Genomic DNA, 26,880 nt, shown 5'->3' on the forward strand with positions numbered 1-26,880 from the left:
TCAGGAATCCTTTGAGGGAAAGAGGCTAGAAAGTAATTTGGGTGTCAGGGGAAGGGTAGGAGAAGATCACGTGATAACTCCCTCCAGTAACAAATGCCTTTAAACCAGGGGTCTCAAACTCAAATGACCACGAGGGCCACATGAGGGCTAGTTCATTGGCCCGAGGGCCGCATCACTGAGAAACACAGCCCTCGCTGCCCCTGACCCCGCCCCCACTCCACCTCTTCCATGAGGCCCCGCCTTTTCCCACCCCTTCTCTGTCCCCATTCCAACCCCTTCCCTGAAGTCCCCACCCCAACTCCACCCACTCCTTGCCCCCAGAGGGATGAGGCGGGGGCTCAGGGCAGGAAGTTGAGGTGCAGCAGAGGGCTCAGAGTGCAGAAGGGGTGTGGGATGAAGCAGGAGGCTCAGGGCAGGGGGTGCAAGGTGTATCAGGGGGCTCAGGGTAGGGGGTTGGGGTGCAGGAGAGGTGTGTGATGCGGCAGGGGGCCCAGGGCAGGGGGTTGGGGGGCAGGGTCCAGGAGGGCTCTGGGGTGGCATCAGCACACGCCGGGCCAAGGGCAGGCTGCCAGCTCCAGCCCCGCTATGCTCGGCTCTGGGAAGTAGCTGGAACCATGTCCCTGCGGCCCCTGGGGGAGGGAGGACGCAGGGCTGCGCACGCTGCTTGCCGCTCCTCCAGGTACCTCCCCCCAAACTCCCATTGGCCGTGGTTCCCCGTTCCTGGCCAATGGGAGCTGCGGGGGAGGGGATGGGGGGTGGCATGCCTGGAAGCCAGGGCAACACAGGGACGGAGCCCTCTGCTTCTCCCTTCCCCCCCCCCCCGGATGCAGGGACGTGATGCCAGCCAGCGTGGGGCTTGAGGGGACAATCCTGTGGGTGTCGTTTGCCCACCCCTGGCCTGGATGTAGGCCGCAGGAAATAGGCCTGTGGGCCATGTGTTTGAGACCCCTGCTTTAAACTGACCCCCCTACCTAGCCTGCTCCTTACCCCAGCTACAAAACCCCCTGCAGTGCTAGGGACAAGCACCTGCACCTTGATACCTACCACCATTTGCCAAACTCTCTCAATTTTCCACATAGAATCATAGAATATCAGAGTTGGAAGGGACCTCAAGAGGTCATCTAGTCCAACCCCCTGCTCATAAGTATTAGTTCCCCACCTAAAGCCAGCACCCAAGCTATCACAGCCTCACCTTGACTCCCCCCACCCTGTTGACAGTGCTAAGGGAGCTTCCCTTCAGGATGATAGGCTGGTCCCCCTACATGAAATAGAAATGGCTTTCTAATCGTGGCAGCATGCTCAGGAAGGGAGACATCTAAGTGCTATAAACCGTGTCCACAGTAAATTGCAGATGCAAAATTGCAGGCACGACTTTAAAGGCTCAGAGTTGCACCCTCGAAGTTGGAGGGCAGGTCAAAATGCTGTTTAAAAAAAGCAGAGTCTACAGAGCTGGAGAAGTGTGACAACCTTCATGCTAGAGAGTCATGGTAGACAGGGATGGAGCAGCCCATGCTTTGCTCCTAACCGCACTTGGCTGCTTTCTTCACGGGGCTCCTTGTGTTTGTGTCTTGCAGCTAGCTTGCTGTATTTATCTGGCCATAGATGGCTATCAGCGAGTCCACAATCTCTGCAGAAGGCAAACAGAATTTGTTTTCAGATTAGAATACTCAGATTTTTTTTTCCTGGCAAGATGATTGATACGTACTCAGTAATAGTATATAGGACACTGAATCATTTCATGACAGGCTCAACAGAACAGAAGGTTATCGGAAAAAATGAAAACTGACTGCTTTAATACTGTGCAGGAGCAGCAAAAGAGGAACAAGCATGTACAGCAGAGACAGCCCCACACGAAGAAGTGATTGGGAGAGGCTGCAGACCCATTATTTAAAAATAAATAAATAAATTAATTAAATAAAGGCAGCATGATGGAGCTATCGAGAAGACAGGGATGGGTAATGTAGAATACGAAGTACCTTGGGCAAAATGCCAGAAGGGGCTGACAAATTTGATCTTTGAGTGCCCTCTAGTGGCAGCTCTCATTATAGTTCTCAGCACAGGACATTCCCTGGTCGATTATGCTACCAAAAATCTGTGCGCCTTTGGAGAGCATGATGGATTCCTAATGGCAAACCTCAAGGTCTCACTCTTTCCTTACAAAAAAGGACTATTGAAATTCTAGCGTGTATGCCCCATATGGTGGGATGTGAGTGATTTAAAGAAAGTTGCCTCCTGCCTGATATACCAAGTGGCAAGAGGGGACAACCTCTCCATCACACCAGCCTTCATGGACAACAGCAGGTCCCCACTCCCTTTTGTGCTGCTGCTGTCAAATATAAGAAGGATCAGTCATTTATTTTTGTATGTGCTAAAAGCAACAGCAGTAAGACATTCCCAAAGACAGAACAGCTCCTGTTAGTAGGGACCACCACATGAAATTAATAAGCAGCAAGTTTAAAACAAACAAAAGAAAGTATTTCTTCACACAACGCAGTCAACCCCTGGACCTCTTTGCCAGAGGATGTTGTGAAGACCAAGACTATAACAGGGTTCAAACAAGAACTAGATAAGTTCATGGAGGCTATTAGCCAGGATGGGCAGGGATAGTGTCCCTAGCCTCTGTTTGCCAGAAGCTGGGAATGGGTGATGGGATGGATCACTTGATGATTCCCTGTTCTGTTCATTCTTTCTGGGGCACCTGGCATTGGCCACTGTCAGAAGACAGGATACTGGGCTAGATGGACCTTTGGTTTGGCCCGTATGGCTGTTCTGATGTTCTCATATACTGCAGTTGATTGCTCAGAGTGAAAGGCTGAGCCCCAGATTCCACAGCACCAAAGAGCTACTCTCATCAGAGCACAGTATTTTTGATGCTGTTAATCTCAGAAAACCAGTGTGTTAAGCTAAGGTTTTCCCCCAGCTCTGAGTATGGCATTGACTATGCAAATGAATGGATTTAATGGGAGGATAGGTGTGACTGTGCTAACACTCATGTTAAGCCCAGTGTCACCTTGATGTGAGCTGGAGGTTTGCGTAGTTAACAGAAGTGCTGTGTCCTCTCTCCTGAAAAGCCTGCTTGCTTTCTGGCTGATTATTAAACATTACACCTTCCTTTCCCTTCTCCTGCAGTTTTCCTCTTGTCTAGTCCTTCCTCATTCTCTCACTTCATCCCTTGCTCTTTCATTGCTCTCTACTTCCTTTAATTCTCCATTTCTTCTAGCTCAGCTGTTCTCAAACTGTGGGTCGGGATCCCAAAGTGGGCCATGACCTAATTTTAATGGTGTTGCCAGGGCCAGAATTAGACTTGCTGGGACCCAGGGCTGAAGCACTAGCTCCAGCCCCACCTGGGGGGGAAGGGGCAGGCTAAGGCTGTGGCCCCCTCTCCACCTCACCTGGGGAAGCGGGGCTCGGGCTGCGCCTCCCTCCCAGGGTCATGTAACAATTTTGTTGTCAGAAGGACCCCTGTTCTAGCTCCTTTTCTCTCCCTATACCTTCACTCTCCCAGAAGATGAAGCTTGACAAATTCAAACTGGAAACAGTGCACATTTGTAACAGTGGGGGGGTCATTACTAAGGCTGTGAGTTTGTCACTGAGGTCATGGATTCCGTGACATCTGCAGTGGCTGGTGCGCCTGGCTCAGAGGCAACTCGGGCAGCCCCTGCACCAGTTGCACAGGCTGCTGCTTCAGAGGCATGGCCAGGCAGCTCTGCATACTGCCTCCATCCAGAGCGCTGGCTTCACACAGTCAATGGGAGCTGTGGGGGCGGTGCCTGCAGGCAGAAGCGGCATGCAGAGCTGCCTGGCTGTGCTTCTGCCTAGCGTCTGAGCGAGGGGGATGTCACTGCTTTCGGAGAGTCCCGCAGGAAAGCACCGCCCAGAGCCCATCTCACCCCGTCCCATGCCTGCTGCTGCTGGGGGAGGGGCAGCACAGAGCCAGGTAGGGAGCCTGCTGGCCCCACCAACACCCAGTGCCCCAGTGGGGGTCCTGGTCTGCGTACCACCTCCTGTCCCCCCAATACCTGGGCTGCCCTCCCCCAGGTCCCCCCAAGTTTTAGTCAGGGGTATAAAGTAAAAGTCACGGACAGGTCATGGGCAGTGAATTTTTGTTTACTGCCTGTGACTTTTACTAAAAATACCCATGACTAAAATGTAGCCTTAGTCATTTCCCACTGGAACAATTTACCAGGGGTGTGGGGGATTTGCCATTACTTGAAATCCATCAAGCAAGACCGTCTTGCGAAAAGATCAACCACTAGTAGTTATGCCTGATGCAGGAATTACTGGTGAAGTTCTCTGGCCTTTGTTATGCAGGAGGTCAGATTGGATCATCACTGGCAGTTTCAGAATTAAACTGCACTTGACCCCTCACCTACCCCTCGGTTTTCCTCAAGGGCACCCACTTAAAGGTTTCAGTTTTCCTAGCCATCTCCTCTCTCAGGTAGAGACCCCCATCCCTCTCCCTCCAGACTGGGGGTTTAGGCTTGCAGTCCCTCCGCTCCTCCTTGGGATTTCCTCAGCAGGTATGACCGGGGTCCAGCAGCCACCACCTGGTAGCTAGTATTTCTGTAGAGTAAAGGGAAGCAAACCTGGTATTCCATCCTACCTTCTGCAGAAGGACGTTGCGAAGGCTCAAAGGCCCGGCACTGGTTGATGACATCCCGCAGGTGGGAGGGGCAATCTTCCCCAACAGGAGCCTGGTAACGTTGCTCATAAACTTTCTGATAGATCTCTTGGGAGCTGCAGCCTAACACAACACACACAAATTGGGACATCAGGAGGCACTGACTTGTTTCAGATTCCACAAGAAGGTGCTGGAGAGGGAACCTGATGCAAGCATTTAAATAGAGCCTTATGCAGCCTGCCAAGCCCACAGCAGGGAAGAGCCAGGATTGAAATCTTCATTATGCTGAGTCCTTGAAAAACCTTATCTGCTATGAGCCCTGCCTTAAGGCCCCAATTCAGCAGAGCTCTTAACTTCAGTAGTAGCGAAGCACATGTTTAAGAGCTTTGTTGAATACAGATGGGATTACTTATGTGCTTACAATTAAATGTGTCTAAGTGCTTTGCTGAGTTGAAGCCTAAATTCCAGGAAAGATTCTAGAGTTAAAGCTACTTTGCTCCCTGATCCAAGCAGGTCCAAGGACAGTCAGTCTTTTCATAGCCCCTCTGGGGTCTGAAGCTCCTGAGCACTAGGTAGCAATAGGGAACATTTGCCAAGTGGTGCATTTGATCCCAAATATCACCCTGCCTTTACCCTGGTGCTTGCAGTATGACAGAAAACAAGCTCTGGTTGCCCACCTTCAAATGGAATTTTGCTGGTCGCAATCTCCCACAGGACGATCCCGAAGCTGAAAGGACACAAATAGGCCTGCTGAGCATCAACAAAGCCTCCTCAGCCTCCCTCTGATCCCTCCTCCTATGCTCATCAGCTGTGCTGCTTGCTGGATAAACTGTTGAGGAGAGAAGGAGGGTGAACCACACCCTCAGCCACCTAACAAGCACGTCATCTGAGCACTCCCTCCTTCCTGGTTTAGGAATCAGCATGCCAGGCTGATTCATGAGCTGCTCTCCCACACAGCAGATTCCTCTTCCACTCCAGCCCCAGCGGGCTGGCTCCTGTGATTATTCTGTAGAGTCCATCTAAGTTAATATTGACTTCTCCCTACCCATGTGCCCAATCCCTTCGTGAGGAGAACTTGGCAAGTGAAATGTAAAAAGCTCTTCCATTTCCTATGTGGTATTAATTTGTACTTTAGTAGCAGCCTTCATCCACGAAGCCCTATACAAACGTTAATCAAGCTCTGCCCCCTCCGTGTAGGGTGTCTAAGTAACACTGTTCCCTTTTAACAGAAGGGAAAGCTAATGGAGAGAGAGGTTAAGATAGCAGTAGAGTCAGGAATAGAACTCAAGACTCTTGGCTCCCATCATCTCATGCCAAGCAAGTCACCTACAGAACCTGTCTAATAATCTGGCTTCTGTAGGAAACTCTGTCTACAGCAGAGCATCCATCCCTTATGTATTATAGTCCAGCATCCCCATGGAGATGTACCTGTATATTTCACTGGGCATGTCATACTTGTGGCACAGGGAAGCTAGGCCCAGGGGAGAGATGTAAGCCGAAGCAGGGACATCTGTCACTTTCTTCTTGCAGCTCCTCTTAATGGATGACTCAGTTTTACTCAGTTCAAATCCTGACAGCTGATTGAGGGAAGGAGAGAAAGACAAAGGGAGGAGCAGCATGAGCTTCATGCAATCAGGGACATGCAGCAATGATTGCATAACTGGTCAAGGTTAACGAGCTGATTTCCTTTGGGTTATATGGTGGCCTTTTCATTGCCATGAGACCAAGCAGACCACTGCAAGAACATGTTGCAGCATCTGCCTGTTCTGCAGAGTGCTCTTGCTTTGCCATGCAGGAGGTCATGGGTTTGATTCCCACTCCTGGGTCTTATAAATGTAAGGATGATGTGCTTGGCTCCATATTGAGAAGGAAGAAACAAGGGAGAGGCAGTGTTTCCTGGTGCACCACCATGATCCCCTCTGGCCAAGTGATGGAAAGAAGCGGTCTCATCTAAGCCTTGTATGGAGATATAATGGACACAATATGGATAAGATTAAAAAGGGGCTAGAAGCAGAGATCCTCAAGGATGCAGATAAAACATAGAAATGTAAGACTGGAAGAGACCTTGACAGATCATCTAGTCTAGTGGTTTTCAAAGTGGGGTCCTCATACTCTCGTCAGGGGCTTCACGAGAAAACTCCTGTAATGGCAGACTGCCAATTTTCTAAATAAAGTGAGCTATCTAATCATAGGTATATTATGACCCTATCTCAGATGGGGGCATGCAGCAGATTACATTATTTGTAAAGTGATTCGCAGCTTAAAAAGTTTGAAAACCACTGATCTCATCCAATCCCCTGCACTGTCTAGGCCATCCCTGACAGGTCTCTGTCCAACCTCTTATAAAGGAGATTCTGTGACCTCCTTAGGTAATTTATTCCCATGCTTAGCTACCCTGATAGGACATTTTTACTAACGTTTATCTCCCTTGTTGCAATTTAACTTCTCCTGTCCTCAGTGGTTGAGGTGAACAATTTATCACCCTCCTCTTTAGGACAGCCTTTTATGTACTTGAAGACTGTTGTGTTCCCACCTCAGTCCTCTCTTCTCCAGACTAAACATACCCATTCCCCCCCATCTTTCCTCATAGATCATGTTTTCATAGAATATCAGGGTTGGAAAGGACCTCAGGAGGTCATCTAGTCCAACCCCCTGCACAAAGCAGGACCAGTCCCCAGACTGGTTTTTGTCCCAGATCCCTAAATGGCCCCCTCAAGGATTGAGCTCACAACCCTGGGTTTAGCAGGCCAATGCTCAAACCACTGAGCTATCCCCCTTTCTAGACCTTTAATCATTTTTGTTGCTCTCCTCTGGACCATTGCCACATCTTTCCCAAAGTGTGATACCCAAAACTAGACACAATACTCCAGTTGAAGCCTTATCAGTGCTGAGTACAGTGGAAGAATTACTCCTTGTGTCATGCTTACATGTCCTACTAATATATTCCAGAATGAGGTTTTCTTTTTTTGCAACAGTATCACATTGACTCATTTAGTTTGTGATCCACTATAACCCCCAGATCCTTTTCTGTAGCACTCCTTCCTAGGCAGTGATTTCCCACTTTGTATTAGTGGGACTGATTATTCCTTCCTTATTGTAGTACTTTGCATTTGTCCTTATTTTATTTCATCCTATTTATTTCAGACTATTTCTCTCATTTGTCGAGATCATTTTGAATTCTAATCCTGTCCTTCAAAGCACTTGCAACCCCGCCCAGCTTGGTATCGGCCACAAACTTTTCACTTTCTATGCCACTGTCCAAATTGTTTCTAAGATACTGAATAGAACCAGACCCAGGACAGATCCCCACAACACCCCACTTGATATGTCCTTCCCGAACCATGAAGAGGGTATATGCTTGGTACCAGGGATGGGGCTTTTAGGGTACGTCTGCACTGAAAAAATAAAAACATCCCACTGCAGCGAGTCCCAGAGTAAGGCCTACGGTTTCGGGCTCATGCTGCAGCGCTAAAGATAGCCATGTAAACGCTCAGGCTCAGGCTGGAACTTGGACTCTGAAGCTCATCTCCCTCCCGAAGCTTCAGAGCCTGAGCTCCAGCTGGATCCAGAATGACGATCCAGCCACGTGTTGTGCCGTAGTGCGAGCCCGAGTCTGCAGACCTGGGCTCAGAAACGCGCTGCTGTGGTGTTTGTTTGAAGTGAAGATCCAATTTTGTTATTACAATACTCAGTCATTCCTCAGTTCTGCTTCTCCTCTTCCTCATGCCATGCCTCCTCACCTGGCTTGTGGCAGCTTGTCTTATAGAATCATAGACTATTAGAGTTGGAAGGGACCTCAAGAGGTCATCTAGTCCAACCCCCTGCTCAAAGCAGGACCAATTCCCAGCTAAATCATCCCAGCCAGGGCTTTGTCAAGCCGGGCCTTAAAAACCTCCAAGGAAGGAGACTCCACCACCTCCCTAGGTAACGCATTCCAGTGTTTCACCACCCTCCTAGTGAAATAGTTTTTACTGATATCCAACCTGGACCTCCCCCACTGCAACTTGAGACCATTGCTCCTTGTTCTGTCATCTGCCACCACTGAGAACAGCTGAGCTCCATCCTCTTTGGAACCCCCCTTCAGGTAGTTGAAGGCTGCTATCAAATCCCCCCTCATTCTTCTCTTCTGGAGACTAAACAATCCCAGTTCCCTCAGCCTCTCCTCATAAGTCATGTGCTCCAGACCCCTAATCATTTTTGTTGCCCTCCGCTGGACTCTTTCCAATTTTTCCACATCCTTCTTGTAGTGTGGGGCCCAAAACTGGACACAGTATTCCAGATGAGGCCTCACCAATGTCGAATAAAGGGGAACGATCACGTTCCTCGATCTGCTGGCAATGCCCCTACTTATACAGCCCCAAATGCCGTTAGCCTTCTTGGCAACAAGAGCACACTNCAATCTTCCACTTCTTGTAAGCTTCTTTTTTGCGTTTAAGATCAGCAAGGATTTCACTGTTTAGCCAAGCTGGTCGCCTGCCATATTTACTATTCTTTCTACACATCGGGATGGTTTGTTCCTGCAATCTCAATAATCAGCTGCTATCCCTGCATGAAGAGCTGATGGAAACGTTTTCACTGAGGCCCATATTTGCAAACCTGGGGAATTAAAGCTAGGCACACACTGACACACATCCATATTTAGGTAGCTAAATACGCATGGAGATGGGGCCATCCTTTTGTTCTGTGTTTGTACATCACTTGGCACAAGGGGTCCTGATCCACAAGGAGGGCTCCTGTGCACTACAGTAATACCAAATAATAAACAACAACATAGCCTGCTTTTCAGAGATGATGTTCATCCAGTATTCCCATTAAAGTCAAGAGGGAATTCCCCATCAGAGTCTGCAATGCAGCAGTGCATTTTCAATATAAAAAAAACAGCTGCATGTTAAAAATTTGGGGACTGTGTAGAACAGCCTGAAGTTAACATCTAAATAAACAAAAAGACTCCTGTGCTGCTCATACTGTCCTGGGAGGAGGGCTGGAAAGGGGAAGAGGGTTTGGGGGGATGGGAGAAGACTGCGTAGTAGGGGGGTTGGCCATATAATTCAGGTGTCCCATCTGCATAGTAAATTAGCACTGAAACAATAGATGCTTGAGGTGTTACGGGAGGGAGGAAAGGAGAGATGGAATAGATAGCCACAAAAGCTTTCAAACCTCTCAAAAAGTCTTCTCAAAAGACTGCTCTTACCTTCACACAGTAACCTTTAGCAACTAGGAACTTGGTACTATTGATGCATCCATGCAATTTAGACTTCTCCCCCGTCTGGTGCAACCTACGGTCAGTCAGAACCAAGAGCAGAAAATATTAGCAATGGATCCATTGCTACCTTCCCTTCCTCTGCTCCCACCCATAACACCCACAAGGATGGACCTTTGGACACTACTGAGAATTCAGAAGCCACATTCCTGGTGTGCCTAGTTATTCTGGGACAACAACCACAAATCAGACCTTTCCAATGACTACAAGACAATAATTTTTTGCCTGTAAAGTGGCAAACCAGCGAATGCCATTGTCAGAGCAGCCTAGGACCAGTGGGCAGTAACCAGTCTGTTACTGGGCAGTAGTCCTAATGATGCTCTATAAGGTACTTCTGGAAGCAGCAGCACCAGGTATCTCAGGAGAAAGGCTTTTCCTACCAGGCTTCAGGCCAGATTCGCAAGCCAAAGGCATCTGAGAATCTGGGCACTTTCTTATTTAAACCCATCCTCCCATCACTTCTCCAACTGCCTGTCATGGGCTTTGTGGATGGTGAGGGTGACTTTACCCACAGTATCCACACCCCATCCACCTTTGCTCTCCTATAGATGAAACCAATTCAGGCATATAGCGGGACATCAGAAAATGAATTCACTTGTCTTCAGTCATGCTTGGTACCTTGTCACAGACCCAGATGCCATGCTATGCCTCAGTTTCCCCTTTTTATCATATTAAATATATCTTGACTCAGTCTTTGCCTCTCCCTTATTCAGGGGAATCTTCATTTACCCACAACCACTGAGCCAACATCAGAGAATTGTCCAAAGCTTTGTTTCTTCCTTATCAGAGTCTCTTGCTTCTTCTGACCAGTCAGTTGCCAAAAAGCCCCTCTTGTCTCTCAGATTCCATTGCTCTGGTCCTGCCCATGCTGGGGTTTAGCTACTGTTCCTCAGAGCACTAACTTCTCAGTGACTAGCTTCACTCTAGGGGGTCTCTTTCATTTTACAGCATATCCTTCAGCCTTCCCACTCCCTTCCCAGAGCCAGGTGCAGACTGCCAGGGATGGCTTCCTTTCCCTCAGGCAACTTCCTTTTTATACTGTCATAGCCCCCTGCTAATTCAGCTGTTTCAATTCTAATTAACTAAAGGGCACTCCCAGGAGCACCTGATTGCTCCCAGGTGCAGCCCACAGGGTCATCATGGGCAGGGCCGGCTCCAGGGTTTTGGCCGCCCCGAGCAGCCAAACAAACAAACAAAAAAAAGCCGCGATCGCGATCTGCGGCAGCAATTCGGCAGGAGGTCCTTCGCTTCGAGCAGGAGTGAGGGACTGTCCGCCGAATTGCTGCCGAACAGCTGGACGTGCTGCCCCTCTCCGAAGTGGCCACTCCAAGCACCTGCTCGGTACGCTGGTGCCTGGTGCCGGCCCTGATCTTGGGCCAGTTGGGCTCTAATTCTCCTGAAGGGCCACTGGCCCCATGACATACCTGTATAGGCCTCTGGCCGCATCTAGTGCCATCCGAATGCGAGTCTCCCAGGGGAGGTGGGGTTTTCTTGTCAGCACATCCCGCAGGGTCCCCTTTTCACAGTACTCCATGACAATGGAGAAACAAGGGCTCGAATCTGATCAGAACAGAAGCCCAGTGAATGGTGACCTGAGCTGAGACAACTCGTGTTTACTTCATTCTCCATTAGAAATGCAGAATCCTGGATTAACACAACTTTAACTCTGCACAGTTCAAATCAAGCATTGTCAGGAAATTCAAGAGTGATAGTTCTCATGGCCCTTTGACATGCCCATATTGTGGGAAATAAGAAACATAAGAATGGCCATACTGGTCAGATTAATGGTTCATCTTGCTCAGCATGCTGTCTTCCAACAGTCGCCAACACCAGGTGCTTCAGAGGGAATGAGCAGAACAAGCAATCACCAAGTGATCCATCCCCTGTTGTCCACTCCCAAGAGACCAGACCTGACTCCTGTACCCATGCAACCCCAGTGACTTCCCTGGAGTTGCTCAGATGTAACTGGGAAGAATTTTTCATAAGGTTTACACATGGCCACCTGACAAGCAGTCAGAAATGCCCCAGGCAGCTAATGAAGGAGGTTAATATTGCTATCACTAAAAAGCCTCCACAAATTATTGATTGCTCAGGCCAGGCTGAGAGGAGGGAGGAAAGGGGGCACAATGGTATCGGAAACCCGAGCTCGGGGGGCTCCCAAAACATCTGTAACATCTGTGTAAAAATAAAGTGAAATGGGAGAGGGTGGGACCCCAGTAAACATGATGTGCCAGGGCCTTGGGACTGAGCACAGGTGTAAAAACCAGAAAACACACCTTTTTAATCTCTTCTGCTGCCATTTAATTCCCCGTCCCCAACTTATCAAGGGCCTGATTCTGCCACCTCCATTCACACTGCACAGTCCACACGGGCTGAGCTGTCCCCTTAATTTACCTATTATCCATATTTACCTGGGGCTCGACTGTGCCTTATAGCTGTGAGTAGGGGTGGTACGGAGCTGCCCCGCCCCAGTGGGAGCACAAGGAGGCGGTGTGCTCAGGGAAGCAGTGCCTCCTGAACTTTCCACCAGGCAGGTACAGCGCATGATCCCTTCCACGGCTAGCCAGCTTCATGGGCTGGTGCAGGGGGATAAGAGCGAAACTATTGCGCTGCCTCTTCCCTGGCCCTTGTGGGGTGGCTTGAGCCCCACAGGGAGCTGTCAGGGAGCAGCCTCTCTGCTCAGTAGAGCTCGGAGACTGCAGCTGTGACTGGCCCACCAGGAAGGAGCACTGAGGTGAAGGAGCGTAGTGACCACGGGCCAGAACTGAGTTCACTACTTGGCTATTGGAGTGAGCTTCACTGCCATGGCTGCCACTCCCGCTGGGCCCTGGAGCCTTTGGCATCCTGATCCTGAGCCATGTCCTGCCCGGACGGGCCCAGAGGAAATCGCCACCCTACCGGCTCCAGCTGAATCCCAACCACCTCCCGGGATGACAGGATCAGACCGTAACAACAACAGCTCCAGACCAATGCAGCTAACTGCTTCTCTTCTCCCCAACAGGACAGTTATTACCACCTTTGATACCTTCTAAGAGCTTGTCAAACACGGGGCTTTTCCTTCTCTCTCCAGCTAAAGGGAAAGGGAACAAGGGATGTTGTTACAACACAACCCTTATTTAATGCTTTTCAAAGGCTTTAACTGTTTTTCCTTCTTTTCTGTATCAGTAAGAAAAAGGTTCAAGGGATTTTTAATGGTGTGTGTGCCATGGTATTAAGCAGGCTGAGGTCTCTGTATCTCAAATCTTGTCTAACCCTGTTTAATGCTGGACAATGATTGGCGCATATATTCCATCTATATTCATACAACTTTATTGGGTCAAATGCTAAATGATGTTTAGTATAAAGAATGCTAAAGCAGCTTTTATTTTAGGTGACAGGGCACTGCTATGGTCCATGCACTCACTCTAGGCTTGGTCCCCCAGTGTCCCTTTTCCCTTGGCATGCTTATGGTCACAAGGAATGAGTGGAAATGCATGAAAGAGTAATTGATGATGAACCTTTAATTATATTTAGCAAAGTATTATATTATATATAATTTTACTTAGCCTTATTCCATTAAATGGAGGTCTGTTTCCAACTCCTTCTCACTTTGGGCTCTCACATGTCCTGCTTACAAAGAGGACATCTGCTTGTGAACACCAACAGGTTTTGCCAGAAAATGTCCACCTCAGACTGGAATCTTCTACTATGATCTCAGATCAAGATACTGAATTATTGGTCCATGATGAGCTACAGCTGACATGCTGGAATCTCTGATTGGACACGAGTGTCCCATGCAGCAGAGTAGGCGATTCAGTGATCCCCACAAAACCTAATGCTAACTATGCAGAGAGAAGTGGGGGAGGATGTCTCTTGTACCACTAATGACATTTGGAGTTGTATCCTGCTCTCTTCCTAGTACTGGCCATCTAGAAAAGGGGAAGTGAAAGATTCCAAGCCTGAAGTACAACTCAGAGAGAGAAAAGACCAAACTTGCCCCACTGCATGTGAAAGAGCTCCAAGTTACATCTTATCATCGATAAAGCCACTGGTAAAAATCAGCTTTGTTCCAAACTAAGACCAATCACGTGAGCTAAAGAGTTTGAGAAGTAGAAGTTGCGAAAACCATTGTAGAGCAATTCAGGGAGGCTTGAATCACTTCAACACTTAGAGTATGTGTGTATCTCTTTGCAGATCACTTAGCTGTCCCCCAAAGTAAACACTAAATTCCTAAGGCTGTTCTTTAAACAGTAAGAGATCTCCAAACCAGGGTTGTTCTAAAGCCGCGTGGGACTCTATCAATCATCCTGTGTCTGTGCCAGGCTGTCAGAAAGATGCAGGCAATTGTGTTAAAATGGGGAGGGGAAATAGACTAGATCAGGGGTTCTCAAACTTCATTCTGACAACAAAGTTACTACATGACCCTGGGGAGCGGAAGGGAGTGGAGCCCGAGCCCTGCCTCCCTGGGTGTGGGGGAGAGGGGCCCATAGCCCGAGCCTCACGCGACAGGTCAGGGTGGAGTTCGGGCTTCAGCTTCTGCCTGGGTCCCAGCAAGTCTAATGTAGGCCCACTTTGGGGTCCTGACCCACAGTTTGAGCACTGCTGGACTAGATAAACCAAAGTTTGATGTAATTTCTGTGAAGAGTGAAGTTACTGGAAGACAGCAGCTCGAGAAGGAAGTTACCAGCAAATCCGTTTAAGAGCCGCACTTCCTTAAAAGGCAAGTAACAGGCTCTGAGCTAACTGGCTTAAATAAAAGGGAATGGCTTCTCCCCGTAACTTTCCTCTAAAACCTTAAGAATTGTTTTCTAAACTTGTTCAATATGAATTCATTACTAATTGTAGTAATTGGCGAACCAAATAAATTGAACCAGTGCGTTATTTCAATTACAACCTTAATTTGACCATTGTAAATTAGGTTAGTTCAATTAGAAGTTAAATTAAGCAGTGACATATGTTGCTTAAACTGATATTTGTTCACCAACTACTTGCTTAATCTTTTAGTGCATTCATAAGAGATACACTGAACTGGTTTGTGTCTCAAAACTTCAGTGCAGACAAAGTAATCTACATAGGGGAAAAAGGTAAAATCATTAAAGATAATTCATTAGCCCATTCTATAGTTTAGTTACTGATAGACCCAGCCCAGTTGGTAACAGCAGAGTAGCAGAAGGGAGATATACTGGCCACTGGATAAGTAGTTTTCTGTTCCCTAAGTGACCAGAGCAGAGGCTGCTCCAGGCTAATAGATCACCTGATTCCAATTAACCTGCTAAGAGTCAGGTGAGGCAATTAAGCCTCTCTAATTAACTCTATAGCTATATAGAGCTATATAGACTATAGCTTCTACCAGAGGGGAGGGTCTCTGGACTGTTTCCTGACCCACAGGGTGAATCTGTGACGCTAGCAAATCTGCCAATAAGTGCAGGACCCACCAAGGTAGAGGAGGAACTTTGTCACATTACTTAAAATAACATTGCATTGTTCCTGTAGGAGACAGCTCCCAGTACCTTCCTTCTTGTGGAGTCTGAGCAAGGTTCAGCCACAGGCTGGCCCCATGTCACTTTGGGGAATGAAAAGCAGACACAGCTCAGCTCCAAGGTGACCCACTTTGCTGGATATGTACTATTGGAGTCATGAATTCCTGTGGAGAGGGGTGGCCAGAGCAGGGCCCTATTCCTTCAGGTATTTTCTTGGCCATGCCAGCTGTGGTATTACATCATGGGCCTTCCATCCCTGTTGGCTGGCTTTGGCCATATCTCATCACACCCATCTGGACCGTGGCTGTATCACGTTTGATGTGACCAGTGTGGCCTGATGTCTGGACTCATAAATTCAGGCTGTCACGGAGTCACCGGGCGGTGCTCTGGAACTACTCCATACGAAGCCAGTCAGGACTCTGGGGGAGCCTCCTCTCTTTGAGCAGACTGTCTCCAGGGCAAGAAGCTTATGCAGCTTCTACCTTCCTGGGTCTGACCTCGGAGCATTCAGCATCCCCTTCAACACCGTGTGATTCCCACAGTGAGTCTGCCCGGGCGGGCCTCCTGGGGAAGCCAGAGGGCCCCACACCCCAATTCCGCAGTCAGACATGACTCTCAGCTAGCCAGTAAAACAGAAGGTTTATTAGACGACAGGAACACAGTTCAAAACCGAGCTTGTAGGTACAGAAACCAGACCCCTAAGTCAGGTCCATCTTGGGGGCAGGGAAGCCAGACCCTGGGGGTCTGGGCCTCCCTCTCTTTCCCCAGCCAACTCCAAACTGAAACTCTCCAGCCCCTCCTCTGGCCTTTGTCTCTTTCCCGGGCCAGGAGGCCACCTGATCTTTGTTCTCCAACACATTCAGTTGGTACCTTTGCAGGGGAGGGGCCCAGGACATCAGTTGCCAGGAGACAGGGTGTTGGCCATTCTCTGTGCAGACAGCATCATACTGGCCCTCTAGGGCTCTGCAACAATCACACACCCTTATCCCACCACCTAGATACTTGATACTTAAGACATGCATAGGGGAAACTGAGGCACCCACACAGTATTCGGAGAAAACATTAAGAACATTCCCGCTTTGTCACACAGGCCCCTCCACTTGTGCAGCAGCAGGGGTGACAAATGCTGTGCTAGGAGATGGGTGCAAAGAGGTGAAATGGGAGCATGCGGTGGAGAGTCAGTGACTGAGATCCCACCACCCCGGGGTTCCTTACCTCTCTCGTCGATGCAGATACCGTACATACGAAGGATGTTCGGAGACTCAAACTTCTTCATGGTTTCAATCTCCTTCCTGAAAATCTCCCTCACCTTCCTGCAACAGGCAGTAGAGCAATCAGGCCTCTGGGCAGAGCAGGTCTGTGGGAGCTGGTGAGGCAGGGACAACCCCCTCCTCCAATACAGTCCAAAGGTGGGGCTAATCCCGGTGACATGGCCTCCAACCCCACTCCAGGCTTCCTCCCCAAGGCTGAAGTATAGCAGAGAGCAAACACACATATCCCCCTTTAACTGCATTTTGCTATCTTTCTAGTTCTCTAAACAGTAGCCACCTAAGGAGATCACTGGTTTCCTGCTCTGTGAGACTTCCCAGCATGCACCTTGCTAGTGATGTGGCAGCCATCACTCATTGGCACTGGAGCCCAGTGTCCATGCTTGTGAGGAGTAATGCACATCCATTCCCCTGGCATTTTCTTTTCAATACCCTTCACCCACCAGGGTTCCTTGAAAACTGCAGAGAACCTCTGAATATTGGGAGGAAGAAAGCAAACAACTCTCTCCCACATCCCCCTCCATAGCAGACGCCATGTCCGAAGATGAATGGCAGATGTGATGGCACCAGCAGAAGGAATGCTGGGATGTGTCAGCTGGTGAGTACTTGGGGCCTGATCTTTGGGGAAGGAAAACTAAGTTAAAAGGAGTAATGGGCTTAAATTCTCCCACAGCCTATCAACGTGGGCCTTCTGCATCCAACAAGGATGTTCTGTTTGTGTGTAAATTCCAATGAAGTCCCTTGGATCCATTTCCTGGAGCTGCAGTTTTTGGAAATCAGATCCCATTGCATTTTCCAGGCAGACTAGGTGACAACCTCAGGATCCTGCCTGACATGCTCTCTCCCCACAGGACAAGTTCTAGTGTTTGAGTCAGGGGTGGGCAAACCTTTTGGCAAAGGGCCACGTCTGGATATGGAAATTGTATGGCGGGCCATGAATGCTCACAAAATTGGGGGTTGGGGTGCAGGAGAGGGTGAGAACTCCAGCTAGGGGGAATCAGGGCTTGGGCAGGGTGTTGGGGCACGGGAAGGGGTCAGGGGTGCAGGGTCTGGGCAGCGCTTACCTCAAGCAGCTCCCAGAAGCAGCGGCATGTCCCCCCCTCTGGCTCCTACACAGAGGCACGGCCAGGCAGCGCTGCATGTCCGCAGGCACCACCCCTGCAGCTCCCATTGGCCACAGTTCCCAGCCAATGGGAACTGTGGGGGTGGTACTTGGGGCAGGGGCAGCATGTTGAGCGGAACCCCCTGGCTGCCCCTATGCATAGGAGCTGGAGACAGGACAAGCTGCTGTTTCCAGGAGCCGTGCAGAGCCACAGCATGCACGAAGCGGGGCAAGCCCCCGACCCTGCTCCCTGGCTGGAGCTGGAGGGCTAGATTAAAACGTCCGAAGGGCCAGATGTAGCCCCTGGGCTGTAGTTTGCTCTCCCCTGGTTTGAGTTATTATAGTTAGATTGCTGCTTTTGGCTTTCTTCATCTTTGTGGTTCTTACTCCACCCTCCCTGCTATATAAAGGGCTCTGGGATACGTGCAGTGTTGCATAACGCCAGACAGGCTCACACAGAGAGTAGCAGTGTTTTGCTATCAACTTTAGCAGGGAGGAAGCAAAGCTACTTTGTCAGTGGCCAGGTTGTCTCCCAGCTGAAGAGCTCCCTTTCTTCAGTATCAAGGCATTTCTCAATGATTGAGGGAGAGGATGACAGCAATCCCCTCCTCAGTAGTTACATTCTTGTTGGGACCTTCGCTGAATAACTCACTCGGTGGAGGTGATCACAGGGTTTTTGAAGACTTTGATGGCAACAGGGTACTTGTAGAATTCTCCTTTGTAGAGCGTGTGGCTTTTGGAGTCCATCAGGAAGGTCCATGAGGTTTTAGTGAGATCCTCCATCCTAATCTCAGTGATTTCCTCTCTTGGAATAGCATTGTCCTTTTTCATGACTGCATCCTGCACTGGGACAAAGGGAAACAAAGAGAGGGAGTGTTAGATGATGTTTTTGATAAGAAATCTCTTCCTCTGTCTGTCTACAGCTACACTATGGGGTCCATGCCAGCACAGAGCCCTTTTGCTGATGCAGTGTACAATGACAGAAGGAGTTTTTCTGCTGGTGTAGAAATACCATCTCCCCAAATGACATTAACTATGTCAACAGCTTTCATCAGCATAGCTGTGTCTATACTGGGGTTTTTGTCAGCATAGCTGTGTCGGTCAGGGTGAGGTTTTCCCCCTCACATCCCTGACTGATGTAGCTATGCTGATATAACTTTCAAGTGCAGACCAAGCCTCTCTCTGCCTTCCCAGCCTGTAGGAGAAACAACTTGCTTAGTTCATAATTTGTTGTATGGATGAAGACTCTTGATCTAATCTAGCCAATGAGTTTTTATACTGTGCTCATCACAGCATCCAGATGTAATAATTCAATGGCATCTTCCCACATATGTCCCTAGTTTGGAGACACAATGGCCTGTCATGATTTGTCTCTGGATAAACGAACGTGGGGTGGAGAGAGCTCCACATGTCCTATAAAGCTGCTATATGCAGTTGCAACTGTGCCATAATGGAGACCAAGACCTACGCAGTGAAATTTCAGGGCTTTTTCTCCTAGACTGAGACTTTAAGGCCAGAAGGGACCATTATGAGTCAGCAGTGTGCCCTTGTTGCCAAGAAGGCTAACGGCATATTAGGCTGCATTAGTAGGAGCATTGCCAGCAGATCAAGGGAAGTGATTATTCCCCTCTATTCGGCACGGGTGAGGCCACATCTGGAGTATTGCGTCCAGTTTTGGGCCCCTCACTACAGAAAGGATGTGAAGAAATTGGAAAGAGTCCAGCGGAGGGCAACAAAAATGATCAGGGGGCTGGGGCACATGACTTATGAGGATAGGCTGAGGGAACTGGGCTTGTTTAGTCTGCAGAAGAGAAGAGTGAGGGGGGGATTTGATAGCAGCCTTCAACTACCTAAAGGGAGGGTTCCAAAAAGGATCAAGCTTGGCAGTTCTCAGCGGTGGCAGACGACAGAACAAGGAGCAATGGTCTCAAGTTGCAGTGGGGGAGGTCTAGGTTGGCTATTAGGAAACACTGTTTCACTAGGAGGGTGGTGAAGCACTGGAATGGGTTGCCTAGGGGGTGGTGGAATCTCCATCCTTAGAGGTTTTTAAGGCCCTGCTTGACAGAGCCCTGGCTGGGATGATTTAGTTGGTGTTGGTCCTGCTTTGAGCAGGGGGTTGGACTAGATGACCTCCTGAGATCTCTTCCAACCCTAATCTTCTATGATTCTGTGATCTAGTCTGACCTCCTGCACATCGCAGGCCCATAACCTCTGGCTGAGTGACTGAAGTCCACAAATCTTGATTTAAAGACTTCATGTTACAGAGAATCCACCATTTACTCTAGTTCGAACCAGCAAGTGACCCATGCCCCATGCTGCAGAGGAAAGTGAAAACACTCCAGGGTCCCTGCCAATCTGACTATGGGGAAAATACCTTCTCAACCTCACTTATAGCAATCAGTTAGACCCTGAGCATGTTGGCGAGACTCACCAGCCAGACACCTGTGGAAAAAATTCGCTGTAGTAACTCAGAGCCTGCCCCATCTAGTGTCCCATCTCCTACTATTGGAGATTTGCTAACAGCAGTAGTGAATGGGCCATATGCCACATTGTAGGCAATCTCATCATACTATCATCTCTATAAACTTAACACGCTCAGCCTTGAAACAAGCTAAGTTCTTGGCCCCCAGTGTTCCCTTGGGAGGCTGTTCCAGAACCTCACTCTTCTGATGGTAACAAACCTTTGTCTAATTTCAAGCCTAAACTTGTTGATGGCCAGTTTATAGCCATTTGTTCTTGTGCCAACTCTGACCCTTAAGTTAAACAACTTCTCTCCCTCCCTAGTATTTATCTAGCTGATGTATTTATAGACAGCAATTATATCTCCTCTCTGCCTTTGTTTTGTTAGGCTGAAGAAGCCAAGCTCCTTGAGTCTCCTCTCTTAAGTTAGGTTTTCCATTCCTCAGATCATCCTAGTACCCTTCTCTGCTCCTTTTTCAGTTTGAATTCATCTTTCTTAAGCATGGGAGACCAGAACTGCACACAGTATTCCAGGTGAGGTCTCACCAGTGCTTTGTATAATGGCAATAACACTTCCCTGTCTCTACTGGCAATATCTCGCCTGCTGCATCCTAGGATTGATTTAGCCTTTTTCACAGCACATCACATTGGCAGCTTATAGTCACCCTGTGATCAATCCATACACCCAGGTCTTTCTCCACCTCTGTCACTTCCATCTGATATGTCCCCAGCTTATAGCAATAATTCAAGTAGTTAGTCCGTAAGTGCATGAGCTTGCACTTTGGACTATCAAATTTCCTCCCATTTCTATTACTCCTGCTATCATTAAAAGCACATCTATTCCTGCTTTCTCTCCTATCATAAGTCACTAATGCCCAATATCAAGAAGGTACCAGAACTATATTGCAGGAGCTGGGTCTCAGGAGCTAGCTTAGTAGGCTGGGGGTGATGCTGTGCCCTGCCAGGTGGGAACTGCTGAGTCTGCTTGTGTCTGGCTCTTAGCACTGACAAGACATAAAGGAGCAAACTGAAGTCACATCATTGACGACTCAGGGTGGCCAGCAGGGAGCAGTACTGAAACTCCTTGAAGGTGGTTCAGCCCTGCCCTCCTGGAAGGGGTGGGGGGAGGGATGCAAAGGCAGCACAGATGCTTTGTCACAGTGGAGAGATCTAGCCTTTAATGATTCGTCCCATCACATTCCCCATCATGGTACCCACACTGGGGAAGGCTTCTGCTGTGGGGAGGATGATGACCTTGGATGGATGTTGTGTGGGGTTTTGCAGGCTTGACAAGGTAAATAAGGAGCCATCCAGCATGGGGAGCAGAGCTGAGTTTGGAAGGTGCCCACGGAGGCATCAAGTACTCCACCTATTCTTAAACTGATCTATCAGGACTGCAAATCCCTCCAGTGAATGTGCTGCCCCTGAGCCTGGAGGATGAATCTGCAGTTCATTGTCAACAGTTCACAACCCACCCTTTCCCTGGGAGGGGTGTGCCCAAGGGGAGAGAGGCCTGCTGGTAACTTACACTTTTGCATCATTTGGCGAACTTCTTCCACCCTGCTTCCCACATCCTCCACCTTTGTTCCCACATGTCTGACATCATTGTGGACGTTATCCACTGCATCTTTGGTCACTGTACTTCCTAGGGGAAAGGAAGAAGCAGAAAGTCAAGGTCGTTAAAGGAACTTGTGGGACGGATGCTTGTTGCATGGCATATGACCCTTCCACATGGTCTGGGCACCAGGGGACTGACTGGGTGTGCCCTCAGACTGGGCTGTGTGGGCTACCAGAGAGGTTTAGTGGGACTGGCCTTTCGCGCTGTTAAATTTTCACCCAGCTTAAAGTGCAGTTCTGCTCTGAAAAGTGACTCCATGAGAATGGCCCTGCTGGGCTCCTTGTTTATTTTCTCTTAGCAACTCCAGAGCCAGTGTGCTTAGTGTAGAAGGGGAAAATATCTGCCTTGCAAACTTGGATCTGAGAATCACGCTAGGCTCTTCCCTTCTTCCATGTCAACACTTCCATGAGAAGTGGGCTGTAGCCCACGAAAGCTTATGCTCAAATAAATTTGTTAGTCTCTAAGGTGCCACAAGTACTCCTGTTCTTTTTGCGGATACAGACTAACACAGCCGCTACTCTGAAACATGTCAACACTGAGACTCAAAGTCCTGCCAGCCAAATTAGGATCTCAGCAACACCTGTCCCAGCCCAATTGTCTTCAGTGTAACTGACTGGAACATAGTAAATAATGCAGCCAATCTATCCATTTTCTCAGACACCTCTCACCATGGTACCTAAGCACTGATGCAGAAGAAGGAATCAACTCCAGCTCCTTCTCCCATAGCTGTGTTGATTCAGCAGGGCCAACGCAGAAGTAAAAAGCAAAAGAACGTATCATTGTCAGCATAATAATCTGGCTCCGATACACAGAGGCAGCAGATCTGCTGAATGTGAAGGGGCCATTTTTTCATCATGGCTTTTCAGAGTAGAACTGTGCTATACAAGGCAGCTATTGCCCCCTCCATCACTGTGCCAGGTCTTAGAAAGCTGCCAGCCCCCAATATCTTTTGGAATGTTTGAGGGTGGCATTTTTAATAGCACTTTTGTAACTTAGGAGACCACTGAAAGTCAATGGGACTTGGATCTCCTAGGTTACATAGACTTTTGTGAAAATCCCACCCTCCAGCACCAGTCACTTCCTGGTTCACATCTGACAAACATCTCCTCCTTGTGGGCCATTATTTTGCTACTTTAAAACCTGAATCTGCAGCTGCAAGGTCACAGCTTAGCGCTGTGCTTCCCACCACCCCAGTCCAACCCCAGCCCCTTCTGGACCTGGAGTGTATCACTTCAGAGAAGCCAGAGTCCTGAGGTTTCTCTTAGATTCAGAGATTCCAAGGCCAGAAGGGACCATTGTGATCATCTAGTCTGATTCTCTGTAGAGCACAGGCCAGAGACCTGCCCCACAATACTCCCTAGGGCAGATCTTTTAGGGAAATATGCCATCTTGGTTTTAAAATTGTCTGATGGAGAATCCACCATGACCCCAGGTAAATTGTTCCAATGGTTAATTAATCTTGCTTAATTAACTCCTTATTTCCATTTGAATTTGTCTGGCTTCAACTCCCAACCATTGGATCGTGTTAGAGCTTTCTCTGCTAGACTGAAGAGCCTGTTATTAAATATTTGTTCCCCATCTAGGTCCTTATAGATGGTAATCAAGTCATTAACTTTCTCTTTGATAAAATACACAGATTGAGCTCCCTGAGTCTATCACTATCAGGCAGGTTTTCTAATCCTTTAATCATTCTTGTGGCTCTTCTCTGACCCCTCTGCAATTTATCAACATCCTTCTTCAGTTGTTTGGCACTAGAACTGGACACAAGATTCCAGCAGTGGTCACACCAGTGCCATGTGTAGTAGGTGCCAGTGCCCTCTAGCCTGTCAATAGATCTGCTGGTACAGTTGGACCAAGGGTAGAGGAATAGCTCTGGGTCCTGTGCTCTTGAAGGGCTCACAGAAGTGGTAGAACCGCATCACCAACATCACAATAATGTGACACAAATGGCACATCATTGATCTGGGTCCCTTGTAGTCTTAACCTGTTCCTGTTTGAATGTGCAACCCTCAGGCCAAAGCTGAAACTTGCAGCAGCCAGGGGAAGTGGAGCTGGACACGCTGGCTCCAGCCATCCCAGCTAATTCCCAACTGTAAGGTACGTGAGAGTCTTAAAAATGCCTATTCACTTGTGAGCAGCTCCTCCCAGAGGGCTTTGTCATCCTTGGTGTCCTGGCTGTCCTCCCTGCTGCGGGTGTCTCGCTGAAAGGTCTCGAGGAAGGACTGTTTATGCTCAGCCTGAAGCAGGAGTGAGAGCCCTTGAGCAGCATCCCCAAGGCGCTCGTTCACCCGTGCAAACTCTTCCATGACATCGCTGGCTTTCAGGAACTTCTGCAGCCAGTTCGTCTGGCTGTACTTCTTCACCAGCTCCTGGGCCTTCTCCAAAGTCTCCAGCAGCTGCTGCAGCGTCTCTTCTACCTGGGAGGAGATTTGTTTTGGAGGCTGTGCCCTGAGGACCTCCACAGGCCTCAGCAGGATGCGAACGCGGTACACAAGACGGCGGCACTGGTGTTTACAGCACTTCACTTGTTCGCACTGGGCGTAGATGATGTGGGCCACATTCAGGACCTTCTCTACTACCTCCATATCTGAAAGGAATGGGATTCATCCATCAATAACTTGCCATTCCCTGTGCTGGGGATTCCTAGCTCCCAAGACCAGAAGGGACCATTATGACATCTACTATAACCTGCTGTATCACACAGGCCTACCTCCTAATAACTGCTGTTTGAGATAGAGCATCCATCCAACCTTGACTTAAAAATGGCCAGTGATGGCAAATCCCCCACCCCTTTGACATGGAAAGAGGATGTTATTTTCCTTTAATGCTTTTGTTTGAAGTGATAGGATTTATATTAGATAAATCCCCTCTCAGTTCCTTCTTACCTTTAGGTGCAAGTGCCTTCTCCTCTGCAATCCCTGCCGTGTGGAACAGCCTCCCTGTACCTGTGCCTCACTGACTAGTGACACCTGAACCTCCCAGGGAGCTGAAATTCAGGCCTATGCAGAGGGCTAGCATGAGCCCCAGTGTTCTGCTTAAGCCCAACCTAAGTCCTCAGGGTGCCATGGGCTTGTGCAGGCTTTCACCCCAGGTTTGCAGTTGGGGTTCATTTTGGATGAGCCTGTTAGCAGCCAGCTTCTTCTGCCGATTTAGTCTGAGCCACCCAACCCTTTTGAGGCTGGTAGTGGAAGCCCTATGCACCAACCAAGGCAGGAACTGCAAGGGCCAAAGATGTGTCCAAATATTTCAAAACCTTAGCTGTAGAACTGGACAAGGGCCAGGATTGGGCATCCTGTTCACTTACCACATTGGCATGTCTACATTTTAAACACACACACTTTTTGCAAGCACAATTCTAAAAATCAGGCCTCAGAGATTAGAGGGGGTGAAAGGGTTTCTGATATTTATGTTTTCCCAGACCAATCTGCCCATTCCTCATAGACTTTTCCAGACAGACTCTGAAAATACCTTTGCCTAGCATGTGTTTTATATCTCTCCCTCCCTCCCTTATTCTTATAACAGAGCACTTTACTTTATTTACCATACGTCTTCACAGTTGCGTTTTAGATATCATGTACTATATTCTATCATGTCTCACCATGTTTTGCACTGCTGCTAGGAAATATGCTCTGCGTAGGAAGGCTGTTAATTGACACATGAATGCACTGTACTCTATAGCTGACACTATGCTACACCAATGCAGTGTCAAGGTTACTGAGTTACATTCTCAAGACAAAAGAGGGTCCTAGGGCACCTTTAAGACTAACAGAAGTATTGGAGCATAAGCTTTCGTGGGTAAGAACCTCACTTCTTCAGATGCAAGTCTTGCATCTGAAGAAGTGAGGTTCTTACCCACAAAAGTTTATGCTCCCAATACTTCTGTTAGTCTTAAAGGTGCCCTAGGACCCTCTGTTGCTTTTTACAGATTCAGACTAACACGGCTACCCCTCTGATACTTGATTCTCAAAACAAACACGTTTGCTGTGCCTTAGACATTCCCTCCAGGAGGCTGCACACCCTGCTTGCTGTGTGACTTGCTATAGGATGACTTTATCTTTCATTGTTCAAAGCAGTAATAGCCTCCAGGGGCCAGATCCTCAGCTGGTGTAAATCATTATTGTTTTCAATGAAATTACACTGATTTACACTAGCTGGTCTGATTTGCCCCTCTAAGCACTCCCCACTCATTTTTGTAATCAGGTGAAACTCACCGCAGAGTCAGTGGGTGTTTAGCCCAAGTCAGTACAGAATAAGGACCTCAGGGACTGGCCCATCATCAAAACGAATAGACCACATGTGCCCTTTTATCAGGGGGCCTGCTTTGCTGCCATCCGCCCACCCTTCCTCCCAGACAAATGTGCACTGGGTGAGGGGTATTCCCTGTGAAGCCTGTCGCTAGCAGGCCATACAGTCACAACTGAGTAATGCTTTGCTCCACGCTGGCCCTCTGAGGGCACAGTATGCCCCTGCTTAGCCACCCCTTTTCTCAGCCATTATTTGCATGTTAGGAGCCCACCCCCAGGGACCGGCTCACCAGAATCCCAGGCAGCCTTTCTGGCTGCTTTCCCTTCTGTTGACCATCTGCCTTCTCTTTCACTTTTGATGCTAACCAAAGGGGTTACAGCCAGAAGAGACTCCTCCAAAGTGGCACAGGAAAGAGAGAGCTGGCTGGAAGCAGCCGTAGCCCATCCCAGGAGCCTGCCTGGCTCTAATAACTCCGTACTTTGTGCCGCGGTCAGGGCAGAGGTTGAACAGAAGCATTTTAAAATTGTAACTGTAAAATTGGCTGTATTTTAAAGAATCCTTATTGCGGTTGCAGGAACAAACCATCCGGACGTGTAGAAAGATTAGTAAATATGTCAGGCAACCAGCTTGGCTTAACAGTGAAAATTGTAACCAGTTTCTCTTTCCCTCAGAGATTAGTCTGGCACTTCCCAGTTCAAAGCTCCTTCCTCTCTTTAACGTAGCAATCAAACAGCCAAACTTACCTGATCCCCTGCCAAGCTATTTCTGTCCTTGATCCCGTCTCTTGAGAGACCTACCGAGTATCATAGTAAACTTTCGAGAAAGTCCCTCTGCTTGTCTCTCTCCC

General features: G+C 48.6%; 1 protein-coding gene across 1 annotated transcript; it reads right to left on the reverse strand.

The window, feature by feature from the left end:
• Positions 1 to 442: 442 nt before the first annotated feature.
• Positions 443 to 26,880, reverse strand: MLKL (mixed lineage kinase domain like pseudokinase). Its single transcript, XM_034788666.1, has 11 exons — positions 26,777 to 26,880; positions 23,917 to 24,375; positions 21,699 to 21,815; positions 18,363 to 18,555; positions 16,556 to 16,653; positions 11,306 to 11,441; positions 9,813 to 9,897; positions 6,050 to 6,198; positions 5,299 to 5,348; positions 4,604 to 4,744; positions 443 to 1,627 (listed from the first exon to the last, which is right to left on the reverse strand). The coding sequence occupies exons 2-11, from the start codon at positions 24,371 to 24,373 to the stop codon at positions 1,575 to 1,577; spliced, it is 1,479 nt and encodes a 492-aa protein (XP_034644557.1). The 5' UTR covers positions 24,374 to 24,375; positions 26,777 to 26,880; the 3' UTR covers positions 443 to 1,574.

Source organism: Trachemys scripta, chromosome 13 (assembly GCF_013100865.1).
Source record: "Trachemys scripta elegans isolate TJP31775 chromosome 13, CAS_Tse_1.0, whole genome shotgun sequence".
Classification (NCBI taxonomy): Eukaryota; Metazoa; Chordata; order Testudines; family Emydidae; genus Trachemys; species Trachemys scripta.